Raw genomic sequence first — 19,761 nt, forward strand, 5'->3', positions numbered from 1 at the left:
GATGCTCTCTCTCCCTCTCTCTCTCCCTGTCTTCACCAAACCATAATGTCAGAAACATTTATTTGCTCTCTTTGCACATGATCATTACAGTTTGGTGAGATGGCTGCTGACTCAGCGTTTTTTCAGGAGGGCATGTCCCGACACCGTCTTATCGTCTCGTCTGCCGACCGTCTCCGCTCGCACTTTGCAATTATGTGAAGCCAGAGTGCTATGGAGGCTGATGGGATGGGACCGGGGTATTAACTGGAAGCCCGCCCCCGCCGCTTGATCATGAACTATCATTCCTCTGTGAAGGATCAGAGGCTGAATGCCTGTGTTCTGCCGACTGCAGCGAGGGGGACGAAATCAGGGAAACACCCTGCAGAAAAGCATTTTCAGCTCTGAAGAATGTTAAAGTGAGCTTATGTCAATTTTGGTGGCGCCCAAGTTGCAATTACGGGGTAACGGTAAAAGCTAAAATACATTGTGAAAGTCGTCAAACTGATGTCAGTCACACGTCAGCGTCTCAGTTTGCAACATGAGACGGAGAAATGCTCTCAAAGAATGAATTTCATCTGGAAAGGTGCTTTTTATTCATGAATACATTCACATACAAAGTGTCATTTGACAGCCAATTGAAAGCAAATCATCTTTATAAAGTTTGCCAACTGTCTCCTATAAATCAAAGTATTAACCTTATTATGATTCTATCTCCCTGTGGATTATTTACTATAAATCTGCTTCAGTATATTGATTCATCATGTTGCGCCTGCAGCAGCAACATCCACTAAACTGTGTTGAACCGTTGTCTGCCAAACAGCCATAAAACATGGGATTACATCACTGCAAGCACCTGTTTGGCTTTGATGCATAATTCCAGTCTACCGTTTAGTTTATTTATTTTTTATCTGAGAGAAAGAGCTTTACAAAGTTTTATTACGGCTGCTGCAGGCAGTTTAAGGCATTTAAGTGGAGAGGATTAGGTGTTTCCCCCCGAAGGGTTCGCTTTCTTTCTTTCTATATATATATAATAAAAAAGAAACGTGCAGCTGGGTTCCCTCTTTAGTGCCACGTGTGAGCTGCCACCTCGCTGCCGGTGTGAAGCCGCCGCCCGGCTGCCAGCCGGCGTCCCGCTCCAGTTTAAAGTGATTGTTCCAGCTCTCAAAAGGGCTTTTTTTTTGTATTTATTTCTTTGTTTTGTTGTTTGTATGTGAGGCTTTCTATTAAGCTGCCAGAAACTATAAAGGTCTCCCTTATGTGAGAACACATTTCTCCTGTGGTGTTGCTTAAAATGAAAGTCTCAGTGAAATTTGTCACCGTCTGGAGAAGAGACCTCAGCTATCATGTCTCCACTACCTTTTTTTTTTTCAAATCAGTCGAGCCAACGCAGCCAAGGTGGCTGAAATTGCTTTTTTATCCCCAAAATGCCCGGAAGGTTTCGTCAAAAAAAAAAAAAAAAAAATGGCAGTTTTGTCGCATCTGTCTTGCAGTCAAACCTCTGTCCTGGTTTTGGAGGGTGAGACAGGTCTGCAGCACAAAAAGGTCGTAGTTCGGCCTTGACCAAAGACAAGCAAACATGCACTTTTGCCCGGACGCATGCAGGAGAATGTGTTGGATGTGATATTTCCCTCATGGCTGTCTCCTCCTTTCATTATTCACAAGCATCTTCCCTCGCTGCTAATCTCCTCCAGCTGCTGTGTTTATGAGCCTGCTCTCGTTTCCTTCTTCATTCCTATATTCTACTGAGGACCGACCGTCTGCTGCTTTACTGGTCGGCTCCTGTTTGGCACCGATGGATGTCATTCTGTTTCCCATAACACTATATCTATGCTGTTTTTAATAAGTCTGTGAGGCTGGCATGGAGGTGTTTGTATTCTGACTGACTGCTTGTTTCCCTGCAGAGACCTGCGCCGTGAACAATGGCGGCTGCGACAGCACGTGTCACGATTCGGTGACCGGCGTCCGCTGCAGCTGCCCCGTCGGCTTCACGCTGCAGCCGGACCGCAAGACCTGCAAAGGTAAACGCATCGCCGTGGCAACCGCACCTGTCCAGCCAGGCACCACAGCAATCTCCCGCTTCTTTTGGTTTTGTTTGGGTTTTTATTTCAATTATTTCTTTATTGTTTTTCACATTTAACAATTAATCCAGACATTTAAATGGATGCAAACTAATAATAATATTAATATTATTAATAATAATAATAATAATAATAATAATAATAATAATAATAATAATAATAATAATAATAATAATAGAACAGAGTAAATTAAATGAATAAAAAAGGAATGTAAAATAAGTAAATATGTTAAAACAAATTATAATAATTGAACAGAGTAAAAATAAATAAATCTCCCGCTTGTTTGCTTTTTTCCAATTATTTCTTCATTATTTTTCACATTTAACAAATAATAAATCCAGACATTAGAAAGGATACAAACTAAAAATAAGTATTATAATAATAATAATAATAATAATAATAATAATAATAATAATAATAATAATAATAATAATAATAATAAAGCAGAGTAAAAAATAAATACATAAATAAATAAATAAAGGAATGTAAAATAAGTAAATATGTTAAAAATAATAATAATAATTGAACAGATTAAAAATAAATAAGGAATTTGAAATAAATAAATAAAATAATAATAATTCTCCCGCTTGTTTAGTCTCCAGGCACATCGATTTATTCAACGCCTTTTGGATTTTCTCGACACTAGACCGTCTTTCAGCTTTCCAGCTGCGTAGTTTCAGTATTATTTTTGTCACACCACCTGTTTTTTGACAGTTTGTCCTCTACGTTCCCCTCGTCCTCCTTTCACCCGGTTTGGCAGAGCGTCCTCAAATCTGTACGTTTTTATTATATTACGTCACATAAAATCAACTCCAAACTTTGGGGTAACGTCGAGGATCGTAATAGGAAAAAAGGACAACCTGTTTTTCGTAATGTTTCACTAATAACTCTGATAAAAGTGCGTCATCTTAAACACTGTTTTCAGTTAGTTTTCAGACCCATTTCTCTGTTTATTCCCATTTAAATGCATCAGGAATCACTTTTGCAGGTGCAATGATTTCCATTATGTGTCATAATTACCAGGTGAAATCAATCCATGCATAACATTTGTTAGACTATAAAACACAAGACATTTGCATATTTAACTTAATGGGCGACCCTGAAAGAGTCTGGTTTGAGAAGAAAACCAACCCAGGCCGGCTCCAGGAGTCGGAGCTCGCTTCAGGCCAGCAGGACTTCTGAGGATCCGGAGACAAAGCCGGAGCAACATTTGCTGAAGCATTGATTTCAACCAGATGATGAAGACGCCCTCGAGAGACGGATTCCTCATTTGTGATGATGATGATGATGATGATGATTGGGAATGAATCCGCCCAAACTTCCCAAGGCTAAAAGCGAGGGGATGAACACATGATATATTGATTTGGTATTGGCTCCAGAAATAAAGAACGAGTAACCAGAGGGAGATGGACAACGATGATTTAGAGGCCTCAGCGCCACAAGGCCTCGCTGTGTGAGAGCTGCATCCCATTACAGCCACACGCAATCTGATTTCTAGTTTCCAGTCGTGGCAGCACAACCAGCCTCACGATCCTCTTATTCTGAGTCGTTCTGCACCTTTTCTTTTAGATAAGCTCGTTCTCATTTCGGATTCTGTATTACTTTGACTCGACACGCCAAGAGAATTATGACTCAGCAACTCAGGAGAAGATCATTAATTAAGATCTTGGTGTTGGTGGAGACCAAAAATGGAGCTAAAAGCTTGTTTCCACTCTCGTCGCCTCCCTAACAATCAAACAATCACATATTGTAGGTTTGAGTTCTCTCCGTTTCCAATGTAATGTGTGATTAATTCAATGATTTTTCTGGTTCCCAGACATCGATGAGTGCCGTCTCAACAACGGGGGTTGCGATCACGTGTGTCGAAACACGGTGGGCAGCTTCGAGTGCAGCTGCAAGAAAGGCTACAAGCTGCTGACCAACGAGAGGACGTGCCAAGGTAGGAACCCACCACGCTCTGTGGACCGCCATCCGAGGACCTGCTTTAAAACTGTCTTTCTTAATCCATTTGTATTGGATGCTGCCCAGCGCAACATTGCCCCTCCTGCCGGTTGCTGGGTCGCCCAGCATTGTTGATTCGTCATCAACGCACATGTATGCCTGATTGGTTGACGTTATTGTCGACGAATCACAGGACATGTTGTTGGTCACGTGGTTTTAAAATATCAACAAGACCCACCACATGTGTATTTGAACCAATGAATGCTGCATGCGTCATGAAAATGACGACAAATCAACAAACCGGTATAAATGGGTTAAAGACAGTGGTTTATTTGTTTTTGCTTTGATTAGCAAGACCAGAACCCCCCCTCCCTCAAGCCTTGTTTGTCTGTTATATCTGGTGGTAGCCGTCGCTCAGCAGGAGCCGGGAGGACGAGCTGCAGAACAAATAAAGGGTTTGCGGCGGCCGAACACAGGTGTGAGGAATTAGAGCTCCGACCCTCCGGTCCTCCAGAACATCTGGTGGAAGAAGACGGGCAGGCTGGAGTCGGCTCAGTGGAAAAACAGATGACATGCCTTTTTTTTTTTTTTAATTCTCTTTTCTTTTATTGATGTGGTCGATCAATATCCAGCCTGGTGAGCATCAATGTCAACACGACGAGTTTGGAATGGCTGCGCTGGATCCCACCACCGCGTCCACACAAACATCTACAGACATCTACACTTTCTCCGTGGCGTTTACAGCAGAACAATGCAAAGTTGATTTTACCATAATAACGCAGATAACTGCGTAAATGTGCTCCATGCATGCAGGAATGTAAATGGCAGCTTGTGTGCCGTGGCACCGACTCCCGTCATGTGCTGTTTGGGTGTGCGCGGGGGCAACTCGGAACAGTGTTGTCCTTGTTTGGTGCTGTGTGTTTTGTCTGGAGGAGGAGGGTTGTGATAAAAGCTCGGCTCTCGCTGAGTGAGGTGTTGCCAGACTCGCACACACACTCGACACCGCTGAGTCACCTGTCTGCTGCTCATCCCCCTCTCTGGGGGGGGGGGGGTCTCACCTGTGGAACGGGAGCTCCTCCTGATGAAGGTTAAACTTTATCTCCATGATTCTGTGTGAAAAATCTGTGTTTAAGAAAAGGTTAAAATCAGAGCAAAGCAATCCCCACTTTTAGTCTCTAGTATCCTACATTTCCCATAATCCATAGTACCTCTTTATTCAACAATGTGTTTAAAATGAAGGCAGGATAGCCACTTTCTGGTGTTAAAGTCCTTGATTTGTGTTTAAAAAATCTATGAGAGGCTCAAAAAGACATTATCCCCTTTGTACACGTCGATAATCCCATCATGCATCTCTCTCATGAGCATCAGCTGTTTTGTGGATAAAGGTTTGGTGTTGCTTCTGTGACACGGAGGTGTTGAGATGTGTAAACTGAACTCTGGGCTTTTATCTCCGTTTAAACAGTCACGGTGTTTCTGTGCCGTCAGCCGACCGTGGCACATAAATCAGGACGGGGCACGTCTTCCCCTGTCAGCATTCCTCCCCCCCCCCAACAACCTCCGCCTCCTCTCCTAATGCACATGAGGGCACTCAGGGAGATCGCATCAGTTGGTCTAGAAGTGTGATAGAGCTCTTATCTGTTCTTCATAAACAACAGGGACCTTTTTCTTGCTCTCAGTCAGCCTGATGGAGGTTAAAGTGATGCGTCGAGACCGAGAGGAAGGAATAATAGATGCGTGATGTTATGTTCAGGTGATCTGACCCTCCATGATGTGGTCTTGCCCCCCCAGCTGGACTCTAGGAGCCCAGAAGTCCTCACACCTCGTCTTCTTTAGTGCAGCACGGAGGAAAAATAATGATAAGTTGCAGATCGACTTCTGGCATCACTTATGGCAACGGTTTTTTTTTTGGTTTTTTAGGGTAAACCCCGAGTCGCCACGCCCGTTTCCCAGAAGGTTTTTTTAACTCACTTAATAGTGTGCTGAGCAGAGTTCCTGCTCAATATATGCAAACCCACGCTGTGAGTTTGTTCTCGTAAATGTTTTTCAGCTTTATTTGTGGTCACAACTGACTTTTCCCAGATGATAGATGATTGGATTTGTTTTGTTTTTTTTAATAAAAAGGGGATTTTTAATACGGGTGGTTCAACAATTAAGCATTAATTAACGTAACTTATGGATCTCCTGCAAAGCTCGTGTGCTCTTTTCTGAACTGATCACTGGTCTGGGTTCAGCTGTTTACACATGAAGGAATCTGCCCAGAATATTTTGTGCAATGTGATGCAAAAATGTGCATTTTATCCGTCTTTGGTCTCTTGAGCTAACCGGTTATTTAAACTGACTCGTGTAATTGCAGTGAAATACCTGCGTCTAAGCGTCTCGTAACCCAGAGGAGGTTAAGATCATGTCGTAGGAAAGCAAGGGCAACCTTTTCTTCAATTCAAGCCCATCACACATCCAGCAAAACCAAATTGTAGCACATCCCCCATTTGTTCTGCCCTATTCCTTGATATTCTTGTTTTTATTTTTTCATTTATTTTTTATTTATTTTTATTTATTTATTTTTATTTATTATTTAATTTTTTATTTATTTATTTGATTTTTTATTTGATTTTTATTTATTTATTTATTTATCTATTTTTATTATTATTTATTTTTTATGTTTTTATTTATTTATTTTTATTTTTTTCAATTTTAAACTTTATTTTCTCATTGGCTTGTTTTAATGGTTTCCTCCAATACTTTTAATGTTTTATGTAAAGAACGTTGAACGTTGCTGTACAAATCAAACTGCCTTGCCGTGCCTTGCGGCCGTGTGCTGCCTGGGCTTGATTTCTGCTGACATTAAGGGAAATTATAACCATCTCCTGCAGCGTCATGTATCAATCGCTGACTGTCTTTGAGCCAATGACATCTGGATGCACGTGTAAGAGAGAAGAAAGGTAAAAGACGGGGAGGACACCGAGAGGCAGGAGGGAGCTAAAAAATAAGCTTCTTCCTATCTGCATCCCACATATTTATCCAAATTCTACAGTGATTGTTGTTGTTTGGTGTCTTGACAGCAGTTCTACGTCCTCCCGTCAAAAGAAAGAAGTCAAATTAAGGGTTTTCTGACCACACTGGTTTATTTATGGTCTAGTTAAGAGGGGGAAGAGGGATCGGCAGCTCCTGTGTGGGGAGAAAACGGCACTTCGGCTCCTATTATCAAGCAAAGTGCAGCAGAGTTTCTCCTGCTGTCGCTTGTTATTTCAAAAAATATAATAATTCCATTTCAATGCATGGAAATGGGAACGCGTGAGTGACAGCCGGAGGTCAACCGCTTCACCGAGGAGCAAACAGAAGATGTCTTTTGTCATAACGTGTGATTTGTCCCACTTCTGGATAAAAAGGTGGAAGAAGAAAAGAGCGACAGGAGAAGATGTTTCCTTTGAGAGGTTTCTAACAGCGTGTTTCTTTCTCCGCAGACATCGACGAGTGCTCCTTCGATCGCACCTGCGACCACTTCTGTGTGAACTCGCCCGGCAGCTTCCAGTGTCTCTGCCATCGAGGCTACGTCCTGTACGGCCTGGCCCACTGCGGGGGTGAGACTCTCCTCCATGTCCATCCTCTTCCTCCGCATCCACGACAGGAAACATTTACGCTTCACAGCTTCCATGAAGCTCCCTGCAGATATTCACCCTCACTTTTTATTGTTTTTTATTCAACCAGGCAGATCATTCAGAACACGCTTTTATTGACTAAAAGCACAGGTTTCTTGGGGGGGGGAGGGGCAATGAAAAGGATCTGTTAGAGGGGCAACAGCACACAAACACTACAGCTATACAGACGTACAACAAGGCAGCAACAGGGACATACAGGGTTAACATACAGATACTCAGACATACAGGGTTAACATACAGATACTCAGACATACAGGGTTAACATACAGATACTCAGACATACAGGGTTAACATACAGATACTCAGACATACAGGGTTAACATATGATACTCAGACATACAGGGTTAACATACAGATACTCACACATACAGGGTCACAAAGAAGAGCAGGATAAACTTATAGCAAGATAAAAAGATATGCAAACTTAAAACAGCGACATCTGTTATCCTGCAGGTCAGTTTGACCTTCAGACAATGATTATCATCCAGATTGTGCTTCATGCTTCTATTTGACGCCCTAAATGACCCATTAAATACAACATAACCTTTTATACATATTATGTGACTAATACAATAACACAACCCCGTGTGGGGAGCTGGACCATGATTACTTTCCATTTTTGGAAGTTTACATTTTCTTTGTAAATGCATCCAAAGTGTCCAGGATATGAAAAGTTTATGTTTACCGAGCTGGCCCCATTAAATCAGGAAAAGTCACTGAATATTAAGCAAAGAAATTATGTTTTTTTGTCGTTAAATATTGAATTGAACCCCAAGGATACCAGGAGGGTTAAAGGTCGTTGTCTCGGTCCAAAAGACCAGCGATCATTTTAGCTGATGAATTCATTTTTAATTAATTTTTAGTTTCCTTCTTGTGGTTGGAGGGACGGCTGTCGGCCGGATGACCTTTGCTCCCCGACAGAAATATCTCCACAATCGATTGCTGTGAAACTCTGTGCAGACTTTCATGGTCTCCAGAGGATGAACCCTGAAGGCTGATCCCCTCCACGGCGCCACCGTGGGGTTGATGATGTTTGTGGCTTTAAGAGAAATGACAGGATAACTTCTAATAACCTTTTATTACCATTTTACTCTCACAATACTTCAAATTATAAATATCTCAACGGCTCTTTTTCTGTTGCATCTTCAACAATAACTGCAAAAAATGACTGATTATCTTTCTGAACCGTTTTAAAGTGAATGAGCAGAAACAGGTGGCAGGAAATCATCCTCTGGACTTTTTGCTGATGTTGGCGATTTAGCGTCGTAGTTCCAAGACGTGAAACTATGTTCATTACACATTAGCAGGTAGCTACTGTACTCAGACAGCAGAAACCGCCCTCAGGGTGAAGGTGTGTGTGTGTGTGTGTGTGTGTGTGTGTGTGTGTGTGTGTGTGTGTGTGTGTGTGTGTGTGTGTGTATGTGTATGTGTGTGTGTGTGTGTGTGTGTGTGTGTGTGTGTCAGATCTGCCTTGCAGGCAGCAAAGAGGCCCGCCTGAGCACGGATCAGGGCTGTGCGTCGGCCCTTTGATGGAGCGTGTATCACCAGTTTGAATCTGCTGCTGTCTCCAGCGCCTCGGGGCCTGGAACAGTAGTTCAGCGAGACAGACAGGGCGAGAGAGAGACAGGCAGCATGTGCACTTGAAATACATAGCTTTGCAGTGATTTGTTCTGTGTTTGTGTCTGCAGTGTGACAGGTCTACTGATCAGGAATGTTGCAACAGAATAAGATACGAGACTTGAGGTTAGATCTCAGATGGATGTAATCACGAGGTCTGCACGCCTACATTTAACGTCTGTATCGCTTCTGTTATGATCTAATAAAGGTATAAAAAAAATCCAGTTTTTAAGTGCCACATGCTGCAGCTGGAACATCTTGCAGTGTGAGTCCATGAAAGTGTCCCAGCAATAAAAAGCTCCCTTTTTAAAGCTCATATAATGCTCAGTGCTGCTGCTGGATTGTGTTATATTGTCGGGGGGTGTTTGCTTCTATCACCTTGTATGTATAATTCAGAATTACACAAACTGTATTTATAGACGTGGTGGGTTGGTGGGATCCGGTTCCACGCCCAGGCTGCTGTATGAGCTGCCAGTCCGGGTTGGATTTGTAGGGCTTTTCCTCCCGTGATGGAGTGTGATCAGGCGACGCTGAGCTGCTGAGGGGAGACGGTCGGCCGTTAAGTGACTCTCTATACTGTTGAGAGGGAAGGTGACAAACGATTTCCCCCCTTCACTTTTCACCGCCGCTGTCGGACCCGTTAGATAACCCCGGAGATTTACAGCCCCGGCTGTGAACCGAGGCCACGTTATCCCCGCCCTCGTGTGGTTTCATCAACCCCACATATAAGCAAACAATCCAGGAAGCTGTGCTCATTGTTTAACAATACACTCGCTCCTTAACCATCCCAATTAGGTCAGCGACCCGCCGTCCAGCGCTGCGCCGAGGCCGCTCCACATTCCTCCCCTGTGAGAGGACATCCAGCCATAGTTTCCCTCTCAGCCAGCAAAAACAATCCGCTCACTTCTATGTGAAAACAGACTCACGGTCGTTGGAAGTATGTTTGAATTTTCCTCGTTTGATCCAGACGAGCTCAACAGAAGTGCTTTCATCTGGTCGGGACGAAGGCATTCGTAGAGGAGGGGTTTAATCCCCACCAAACCACAGATTAACTTGATATCTTAAGAGTTAAAGAAGGTTTGCGTGTCGGGGGAAACTCACATTAGGATGTTTGGAGTGGGAGTCGCCGTGTCGATGAGTCAGCACGCAAAAGTGATTCAAATTTAAAGGGTTTTTTTCCGTGAACTCCCTAAAACAAAAAAATTCCTCCCAAATTACACAAAAGCTATTGTTGAGTCTGAATGTCAAATTGTCTCCTTTTTTTTTTTCTCTCCTTGACTCATCGGAGCTCTCCTCTCTGAGAGCATGCGAGGGAAAGAGACTCCGGAGGGAAAGGTCAGAGGTCATGTGTTAAATGTCAGCATCGGAGGAACAGTTCCCATCAGATGTTCTTTAGAGTCCTTTTTTAAATTGAGTGCTTTGATGCGGAGGATAAGCAGCACCTCCTCGCTGCATTTCCAAGCAGCTGATGAAGTCATCGCCTCCTTCAGGGGGGGGTGGGGGGGGGGGTGTCGAGGCACGCAGGCCGCTTTCATTCAGGGTGAATAATCAAATGAGACAAGAAGGAGCGTTTCATATCAGCCAGCCAGATCATCAATCACTGCCATCATCGTCTCCGTGTCTTTCCTCGCCGTGTTTTTATCCGACGCTCGCGTCTGCAGCAGCATCCTTCTCCTCGAACACGCCAGACTCATTTCTTCTGTCTGGGCGTCAAACAGCAGCCGAGTCTGCGTCTGGCAACGCTTCTTCGTGGTTTTTTTAGCTCGGGCAAAGTGTGTGATTATAATTTACTTCTCACCGCAATACTTCAAAAATGTTACGACCCTGAAATTGAACGTGGAGACGACAAAAAGGAAGAATCACTTCTGTTTACACGCATGATTACTGTTTTAAAGTAGGTGTGCACAGCCCCAGTGTGTGTGTGTGTGTGCACTAAATGTGTGTGTGCACTAAATGTGTGTGTGCTGTTCACAGATATTGATGAATGCAGTATAAACCGTGGAGGCTGTAAATACGGCTGCATCAACGCTCTGGGGAGTTACGAGTGTACCTGTCCGCCCGGATACAAGCTGCACTGGAACAGGAAGGACTGCGTTGGTACGTAGCAGCACTGCCCCCTTGTGGTGGATCCGCTGACACGCAGCTGCATCCATTAGCAGATTCTCTATGGTTTTTATTTCCCTGTAGAGTTGGTGAAGTGTCCTCTTGGCCTGTTGGCACCGAAGGCCACTCTGACCTGCAGCAAGACGGGCAAGAAAGAGAGCTGCTCCCTGACCTGCGCCTCCAAGGCTCACTATCTGGCAGGTGTGGCACGTTTTATTTATATGTTTTCATTTTACAAAGCATTTATTAAAGTAACACTACATTAACATGGGCTGTTTTCTGTCACAATATTAGAGCAAAGAAATTAACCAATCAAGTACATCTTGATATGGGAAAAAAACCGTCAGGGAAATGTACATTTTCAGCTTCCAGATGTCGTTGAATTTAGATTGAAAAAGTGATTCTTTCCATTACAAACACATCGTGAATAATATCATACCATTCATCTATAGATGGGATTTCTGGCTTGAGTCATCTCTTTGTAATTCTAGCAGCTAGACTCAGTATTACAAATAAATATTTATTTTTCACACTTATATTATATTATATAATATAATATTATATTATATTATATTATGTTATGTTATATTATATTATGTTTTGTTATATTATATTATATTATATTATATTATATTATATTATATTATATGAGTGTACAAGCCCAAAAAGAAGTTCCTCCCAGTTGAATGTAATGTCAGTTCCAAAGTTCTGAATAAACCTTGCTCCAGAAAATCTTTATTTTTGGACAGGTGAACAAATGAATTGTATTTTTAATGAAAGCATTTTAAACTGGACTTATTTTGTTTGCGTGACCTTTTGCAGAGTCCGACAGCAGCTACTCGGTCAGCTGTGGGATCCCCATCGTCAGAGGGAAGTCCTCCGCCCGGCTCAACTCCAGCAGCAGTCAGAGCTGCATAGGTTCGCTGCCCTCCAGATGCCTCTGATCCACCATATTGTTTTTAAATGATCCAATCACGTGTGCTGTGGCTTGACGTGCTGTGTTTGTCTGTAGAGACTTTGGCCCCGCCGGTGAAGCAGACGGCTTCTTTCAAGATTAAAAACGCCAAATGTCACCTTCACCCGAAGCTGACGGGCAGGACGGAGGACCGGGGCCGGACCCTCGGACCAGGTCTGCCTCTACTGTTATTTATTATTATTAATTATTTATTACTCAAGCAACAACTTGCTGTGGATCTTTGTCTGATATGATTTTCAGCTTTTAGACTATTGTTGGACAAAATCGCTGCTGTCAAATTATAATTTTTCATACATTTTATAGACAAATTAGTCAATTAAATTGAGGGAATATTGACTTATGAAAGATCAATCATTTGTTGCAGCCTTAATATAACTGCTAATGATGTGTCTGTTAGTTCTGAGTCATGCCTTCCAGGAAATTACAGATGTGGAAACATGAGTTATGGTTTATTGATGTGTGCCTGCCGGTGTCATGTGATCTACAGGGGGGGGGCAGCCCTGCAGCAACTGCCTGGTCACGTTCGTCAACCTCAAATGCGACTCGTCCAAGAAAGCTAAAGGGCGTCGCGCTCGCAACCCGTCCAACAAAGAGGTCACGCGCATCACGTTGGAGCTGGAAGCCGAGGTCAAACCTGGAGACACGACAGGTCAGATTCTTTGATGCCACGCTTTAATGTCCTTAGTTATTAACTCATTTACACATAAAACGTGAAAATATACACGTTTTTATTTTTAAATAATTTTAATTTATTTTTAATATTTAATATTTTTCCAAAACCAAAAAATCAATTCAAGAAAAAAATGAATTAATAATGAAAATCTGATCATGTTTTCTGATACAATCAGTAAAACACTGCTTTTTACATCAATGCATGAGTAGTAATATCTTAATAATATAACATATAGGCCATTTTCCTGCATTGAGTACTTTTAATACTTCTACTACGTATATATTCCTGATTATACTTGATAACACATTTAAAGCGCTGTCGTAGTACCAGTACTTTTACTTGTAAAGGAGCTGAATACTTCCTCCAGTACGTAGAATGACACATTTGTACAGTCTGGACGTTTGGATCTTCTGACTGAAACCAAGTGTGTTTGCATTAAACCGTAAACAGGAAGCTGCAACCTCAGCTGCCTGCGGCAGCGCATGGAGAAGCAGGTGAAGACCTACATCAAGGCTCTGAAGAAGTCCATCAACCAGGAGCGCTTCCTGATCCGAGTGGCCGGGTTGGAGTACGAGGTGGCCCAGAAGCTCCCCCAGGCTGCTCCCAGCCAGGAGAACTGTGGGCCGGGCTGGGAGAGGGACAGCGGCCGATGTGGTAAGACCTGGACCTGAGAGCCGGACCGGAGCGCTACATGAGCCGGTTTAATGTGACGTTAATATCGTAAACCTGCAATACGATGTGAATTATTCACTGGGTGTCCACTTTATTAGGTACTTCTACTAATACATCTACTACTACTACTACTACTGCTCCCCTTGTGTATTTAAATGAGAACAAACAATGAGAAACAGTACAAGTACAACACCAACTCTAGAATTGAGTTAATACACAACATATACTGTATATGTTGTGTATTAGAGGGAGAAATAATCGATTCTATGATGCATCGCGATGCTTTGTTAAACCATTCTGCATCGATGCATTAAAGTCTATAATCGAAAAAAAATGGTATTATTTATTTTTAAAGATGATAATGAATTATGTTTTTTATTTACTTAAAAAATTGAAATTTATTAGAAATTTTTATTTGTTTAATAAAATGTATAATCAATCAAAAATATATATTTAAAAACACCCTCATGATTATTATGTATTTATTTTATCCACATTTTATAAAAGTAATACAAAAAGGAATTGGTTTGAAAGATTTGAAGAAAATATTCTCATTATATTTGCATTCCTCTGAATCTTGAGGTGCCGATTCCCACTATCATGTATATCATGGAAACAGAGTGTGAGGTCTCTGACCCGAGCCGTTGTGGATCTTCTCTCAGTCAGATGCTTGTCGGGGTCGTACTACCACGGCGAGCAGGAGCGCTGCGTCCAGTGTCCGCCCGGCACCTTCCAGGAGAAAGAGGGGCAGCTGGCCTGTGACCTCTGCCCCGGCAGCGACGGCCACGGGCCCGTCGGGGCTCGGAACATCTCCTCCTGCGCAGGTAGCTTCGTGTTGAAACAACGTTCTCTGGATGTTTCTACATCGTCCTCCGTTAAAACCCTGTCTGTCCATCCAACCAGGCCAGTGTCCGACGGGAGCCTTCTCCAACGACGGCTTCAAGCCCTGCCAGGCCTGCCCTCAGGGGTCCTACCAGCCCGACCCGGGCCGGACCCTCTGCTTCCCCTGTGGGGGGGGGCTGGGCACCAAGCGGGAGGGCGCCAGCTCCTTCCACGACTGTGAGGTCAAAGGTTCGGCTCTTTTTTATATATGAGGCAAAATACACTGCTTCTCCTCCTCCTCCTCCTCCTTCTTCTTCTCCTCCTCCTCCTCCTCCTCCTCTTCATGGAGCTGTGTAATGAAAGGGTCTCCTGTGTTTGCAGTCCAGTGCTCCCCGGGTCACTACTACAACACCACGGTGCACCGGTGCATCCGCTGCCCGGTGGGGACGTACCAGACGGAGTTCAGGCAGAACTACTGCATTACCTGCCCCGGCAACACCACCACCGACTTCGACGGCGCCACCAGCGTCTCGCAGTGCAAGAGTGAGGATCCAAAATGGCCGTTTCTTCTGTGGTCGTCTTCAACGTGAGCCTTCATGTCTCTTGTTTTTGTTTGCGTCTAGACAGGCAATGCGGCGGCGAGATGGGGGAGTTCATGGGCTACATCGAGTCGCCTAACTACCCCGGGAACTACCCCGCCAACGTGGAGTGCATCTGGAACATCAACCCGCCCAGCAAGCGCAAGATCCTGATCGTGGTGCCGGAGATCTTCCTGCCGTCGGAGGACGAGTGTGGAGACGTGCTGGTGATGAGGAAGAACTGTGAGTGTCTCCCGTCCCGGTCGTCCCGGTAGAATTCAGCGTTTTACGGCGTGTTTGTAGTTTACACCAAACGTGATGAGTCACCATCGTCCTCCGTGTCCCTCCAAGGGTCGGCGACGTCCATCACCACCTACGAGACGTGTCAGACGTATGAGCGGCCAATCGCCTTCACCGCTCGCTCCCGACGCCTCTGGATCAACTTCAAGTCCAACGAGGCCAACAGCGCCCGCGGCTTCCAGATCCCCTACGTCACGTACGATGGTACGTTCTCATCCGTCTTCCTCCTCCTCCTCCTTCTTCTTCTTCTTCTTCTTCTCCTCCTCTCCTCCCCCCCGGCTTCCAGATCCCCTATGTCACGTACGATGGTACGTTCCCATCCGTCTTCCTCCTCCTCCTCCTTCTTCTTCTTCTTCTTCTTCTTCTCCTCCTCTCCTCCTCCCCGGCTTCCAGATCCCCTACGTCACATACGATGGTACGTTCCCATCCGTCTTCCTCCTCCTCCTCCTCCTTCTTCTTCTTCTTCTTCTCCTCCTCTCCTCCTCCCCGGCTTCCAGATCCCCTACGTCACGTACGATGGTACGTTCCCATCCGTCTGTCAAACGACTTCTTTCTTTCTTTCCTCCTCCTTCTTCTCCTCCTCCTCCTCCTCCCCCCCGGCTTCCAGATGGTACGATGGTACGTTCCCATCCGTCTTCCTCCTCCTCCTCCTCCTTCTTCTTCTTCTTCTTCTTCTTCTTCTCCTCCTCTCCTCCTCCCCGGCTTCCAGATCCCCTACGTCACATACGATGGTACGTTCCCATCCGTCTTCCTCCTCCTCCTCCTCCTTCTTCTTCTTCTTCTTCTCCTCCTCTCCTCCTCCCCGGCTTCCAGATCCCCTACGTCACGTACGATGGTACGTTCCCATCCGTCTGTCAAACGACTTCTTTCTTTCTTTCCTCCTCCTTCTTCTCCTCCTCCTCCTCCTCCCCCCCGGCTTCCAGATGGTACGATGGTACGTTCCCATCCGTCTTCCTCCTCCTCCTCCTTCTTCTTCTTCTTCTTCTTCTTCTCCTCCTCTCCTCCTCCCCGGCTTCCAGATCCCCTACGTCACATACGATGGTACGTTCCCATCCGTCTTCCTCCTCCTCCTCCTCCTTCTTCTTCTTCTTCTTCTCCTTCTCTCCTCCTCCCCGGCTTCCAGATCCCCTACGTCACGTACGATGGTACGTTCCCATCCGTCTGTCAAACGACTTCTTTCTTTCTTTCCTCCTCCTTCTTCTCCTCCTCCTCCTCCTCCTCCCCGGCTTCCAGATCCCCTACGTCACGTACGATGGTACGTTCCCATCCGTCTGTCAAACGACTTCTTTCTTTCTTTCCTCCTCCTTCTTCTCCTCCTCCTCCTCCTCCCCCCCGGCTTCCAGATGGTACGATGGTACGTTCCCATCCGTCTTCCTCCTCCTCCTTCTTCTTCTTCTGCTCCTCCTCCTCTTCTTCTTCTCCTCCTCCTCCTTCCTCCCTCCTAAGAATTTCTCTTTTACTTTTTCCCTTATACTTTATCACTCATGATGCATTACCTTCCTCCACCACTAGGTGTCAAGTAGTGATTGTGTGTTTTTGTGTATTCAGAGGACTATGAGCAGCTGGTAGAGGACATCGTGAGGGATGGACGACTCTACGCCTCAGAAAACCATCAAGAAATCCTCAAGGTTGGCAGATTAACTTCCTCTTCTGTCTGACTTCATTTCAACGAGCCGCACCTTTAAAGCTGTCGTTAAGCAATATTTAATAGATGTGTGTAACAGCCTCAAATGACGACATGTCTGTTCTCCCCCGCAGGATAAAAAGCTGATTAAGACTCTGTTCGACGTGCTGGCTCACCCAAACAACTACTTCAAGTACACGACTCGGGAGTCCAACGAGATGCTCCCCCGCTCCTTCATTCGCCTCATCAGCAGCAAAGTGTCGGCTTTCCTGCGACCGTACAAGTAAAAGCCCAGACGGACGCCGAAGCACGGGATTGTGACCCCCCCCCCCCCCCCCCCCCCACACACACACACACACACACACATACACACACACACACAACTCTCACGGGACTTAAACATAACATGTTAACCCTCTCTTACTTATAGGCTTCGACAGTAAACACTATGCAGACTTGTTGAGAAATGTGTTTTTAGGTTGTTGGTTTTCTGTAATCCCGAGCTCAAAGCGTTTCGTTGGGGGGGGGGGGGGGGGGGGGGGGGGGTACGTGAGTGGGGGGGTCGGTTTCTGTCGTACAGTGAAACCACAAAAACACATTTCAGACGGTAGGAGTGGTGTGTTTGTGTGTTTGTGTGTGTGTGTGTGTGGTTGCTTGTTATTGTATTTGTGCTTAAATGAGCGGTCTGAGTTTACGACTCCTACCATTAAGTGTGACTGTGAGTGTTGTGTAAGTGTTGCGTAATCCCTCCATCCCATCGTCGAGGAGGAGCGGCGGTTTAAAAAAAAAAAAAAAAAAATCCATGTCGCAGCTGCGTTCCAGGTCATTCAGAAGCCTTACTTACTATATGTGAGCTCTTAGAGCCGTTTTACTGTTAAAACAGTTAATCTCTGTGTTCCATCCGTCTGTTTCCAAACCTTCAGATCATTTCTCTTCTTTTTTAATATTTTAAATCCACTTATTACAGACACACAGCTGGTTTCATCGTTTCAGGAACATAGCGGACATTTGGGAGACGAATAACAAACTAATAATTGAGATAATGTGATGGAACATGTCTCGGAGAGAGAGAGAGAGAAATGTCTTTGAGGGACATTATGTTTGCTGCTTCTTTAAAAAAAAAAAAAAAAAGGTCACTTTAATTCAATCTCATATTTGTCTTTCTGATGTACTCGACACACTAATAGTCTCTAGGTTTGAAAACGAAAGGAAGCTCCACGTCTGAAATACTTTAGGAAGTTGATGATGTCACACCAGTTTTATTGTGTTTGTTCAATCTTGTAAATAATGAAAATAAAATTAGACGAGGGTTGAATCCTTTTAATCCTAAAATTACTTTTTGCAGGAAACCCCCTGAAATACTTTCTGCCCCACCCTTCTCAAATCCAAAGACACCCCCCTCTTCAAATTCACATTGGTCTGTCCCAATGAAGACAGCTCTTCCAAAGACCGCCCCCAAAAGTGGGCGGGTCACTTTGATTTGTGCACTAAATTTCAGAGCCTGTCATCCAACAAAGTGCAATGAATGAAAACATCGGGAGTTTCCTGGTTACACCCGAATGTGACCCACAACTTATGAAATGTGTTTCCAGCTGCATTTCTTGTTGAGACTCATCATGTTGAATATTTATCGTCACTATGGGCGGAAGATGTTCAGGTTTCAACACGTCACTGTTCTTATTCAGAGAAATACGAGGAAAAAATGTGATTTTCAAAATTGCGACCAAAACAGGGTAAATGAATCGTCCGACATTTTGGGAAATGCACTTATTTCGCTTTCTTGCCGAGAATTAGAAACAGAAAATATGAAGCTACAGCCATGAGACAGTTAGCTTAGCACAAACTAGCCTGGCTCTGTCCAAAGATCACTAATTAACTCCAACATCTTTTGCAATTAGTGGGGCGGGGCTTATGTATTGCACTATTTCATGGCTGGGGGGGGAGGATGGGGGTGTGTGCTGGAGTCTCTGCTTGTTGCCTAGCAACTCAGCGACTCCACAACTCAGCAAGAACGTGAATAAATGTTTCTTAAAATGTAGGAACTGTTCCTTTAAAAAGCTCCGCGGCTGCAGTCAGACCTTTAACACCTTTAACCTGGATATTCAACCCTCTTAAGAAATTATGTTGACGCTTGCTCTCTGATAAGTAATGCTTTTTTCGGGGAGTGATTTTTTATTTTTCCCCCCACACTTGTGTAAATAAAAAAGTGAGATTGTACACTTCCCGTAATAAACGGTATACGAAGAAGACAACCCAAAACTTTAGGATGACAAAGGGATTTTGGCCTCAAACTGGGAAGAACTCACGCCTGTTTGAATTTCCTCCATACATCTCAGATTATGTCCATCTAGTGTCCAATATCCCCCCCCCCCCCCCCCCCCAGAATCAACTTCCTTCCTGCAACCTGATCATTTTTTCCACGTTTTATTGTTGCCTTTTAACGAGAGTTTGCTATGATGTATCATAGAGTTGATAATGATATTTGCACTTGAATTGTTATTGCTCATGTAAAGAAATGTCTGGATTTTGTATTGTCTTTTTAAATGAATGGAATTGGTGTTCTTATTTTCTTGTAGCTTGTTTGTCCATGAAATGCTCACTCACAGTTTAGTCTATAGAGATGATACATAACATTATCGACTGTTTAAAAAAATAAGAAAATCTATGTACAGAGGTGAATGAAACAGGTTTGTACTTGTTACTGCCCAAAACACTTATTGAAATAAACATACTGTACTTCAG

The 19,761-nt window shown here is 44.2% G+C and overlaps 1 protein-coding gene across 2 annotated transcripts in view; it reads left to right on the forward strand.

The window, feature by feature from the left end:
• Positions 1-19,760, forward strand: part of scube3 (signal peptide, CUB domain, EGF-like 3) — a 29,190-nt gene extending 9,430 nt beyond the window's left edge. For both annotated transcript variants that reach the window (XM_084015958.1, XM_084015959.1), the window contains 16 exons: positions 1,881-1,997; positions 3,874-3,996; positions 7,460-7,576; positions 11,246-11,368; positions 11,459-11,575; positions 12,197-12,292; positions 12,387-12,503; positions 12,838-12,999; positions 13,474-13,677; positions 14,358-14,519; positions 14,599-14,766; positions 14,899-15,060; positions 15,141-15,338; positions 15,447-15,599; positions 16,944-17,023; positions 17,154-19,760. In XM_084015958.1, coding sequence (XP_083872084.1) covers positions 1,881-1,997; positions 3,874-3,996; positions 7,460-7,576; positions 11,246-11,368; positions 11,459-11,575; positions 12,197-12,292; positions 12,387-12,503; positions 12,838-12,999; positions 13,474-13,677; positions 14,358-14,519; positions 14,599-14,766; positions 14,899-15,060; positions 15,141-15,338; positions 15,447-15,599; positions 16,944-17,023; positions 17,154-17,306 — 2,252 coding nt within the window. In that variant the 3' untranslated portion in view covers positions 17,307-19,760. The remainder of the gene's footprint in view (positions 1-1,880; positions 1,998-3,873; positions 3,997-7,459; positions 7,577-11,245; positions 11,369-11,458; positions 11,576-12,196; positions 12,293-12,386; positions 12,504-12,837; positions 13,000-13,473; positions 13,678-14,357; positions 14,520-14,598; positions 14,767-14,898; positions 15,061-15,140; positions 15,339-15,446; positions 15,600-16,943; positions 17,024-17,153) is intronic.
• The last annotated feature ends 1 nt before the right edge of the window (position 19,761 follows it).

Source organism: Eutrigla gurnardus (assembly GCF_963514095.1).
Source record: "Eutrigla gurnardus genome assembly, chromosome: 8".
Classification (NCBI taxonomy): Eukaryota; Metazoa; Chordata; class Actinopteri; order Perciformes; family Triglidae; genus Eutrigla; species Eutrigla gurnardus.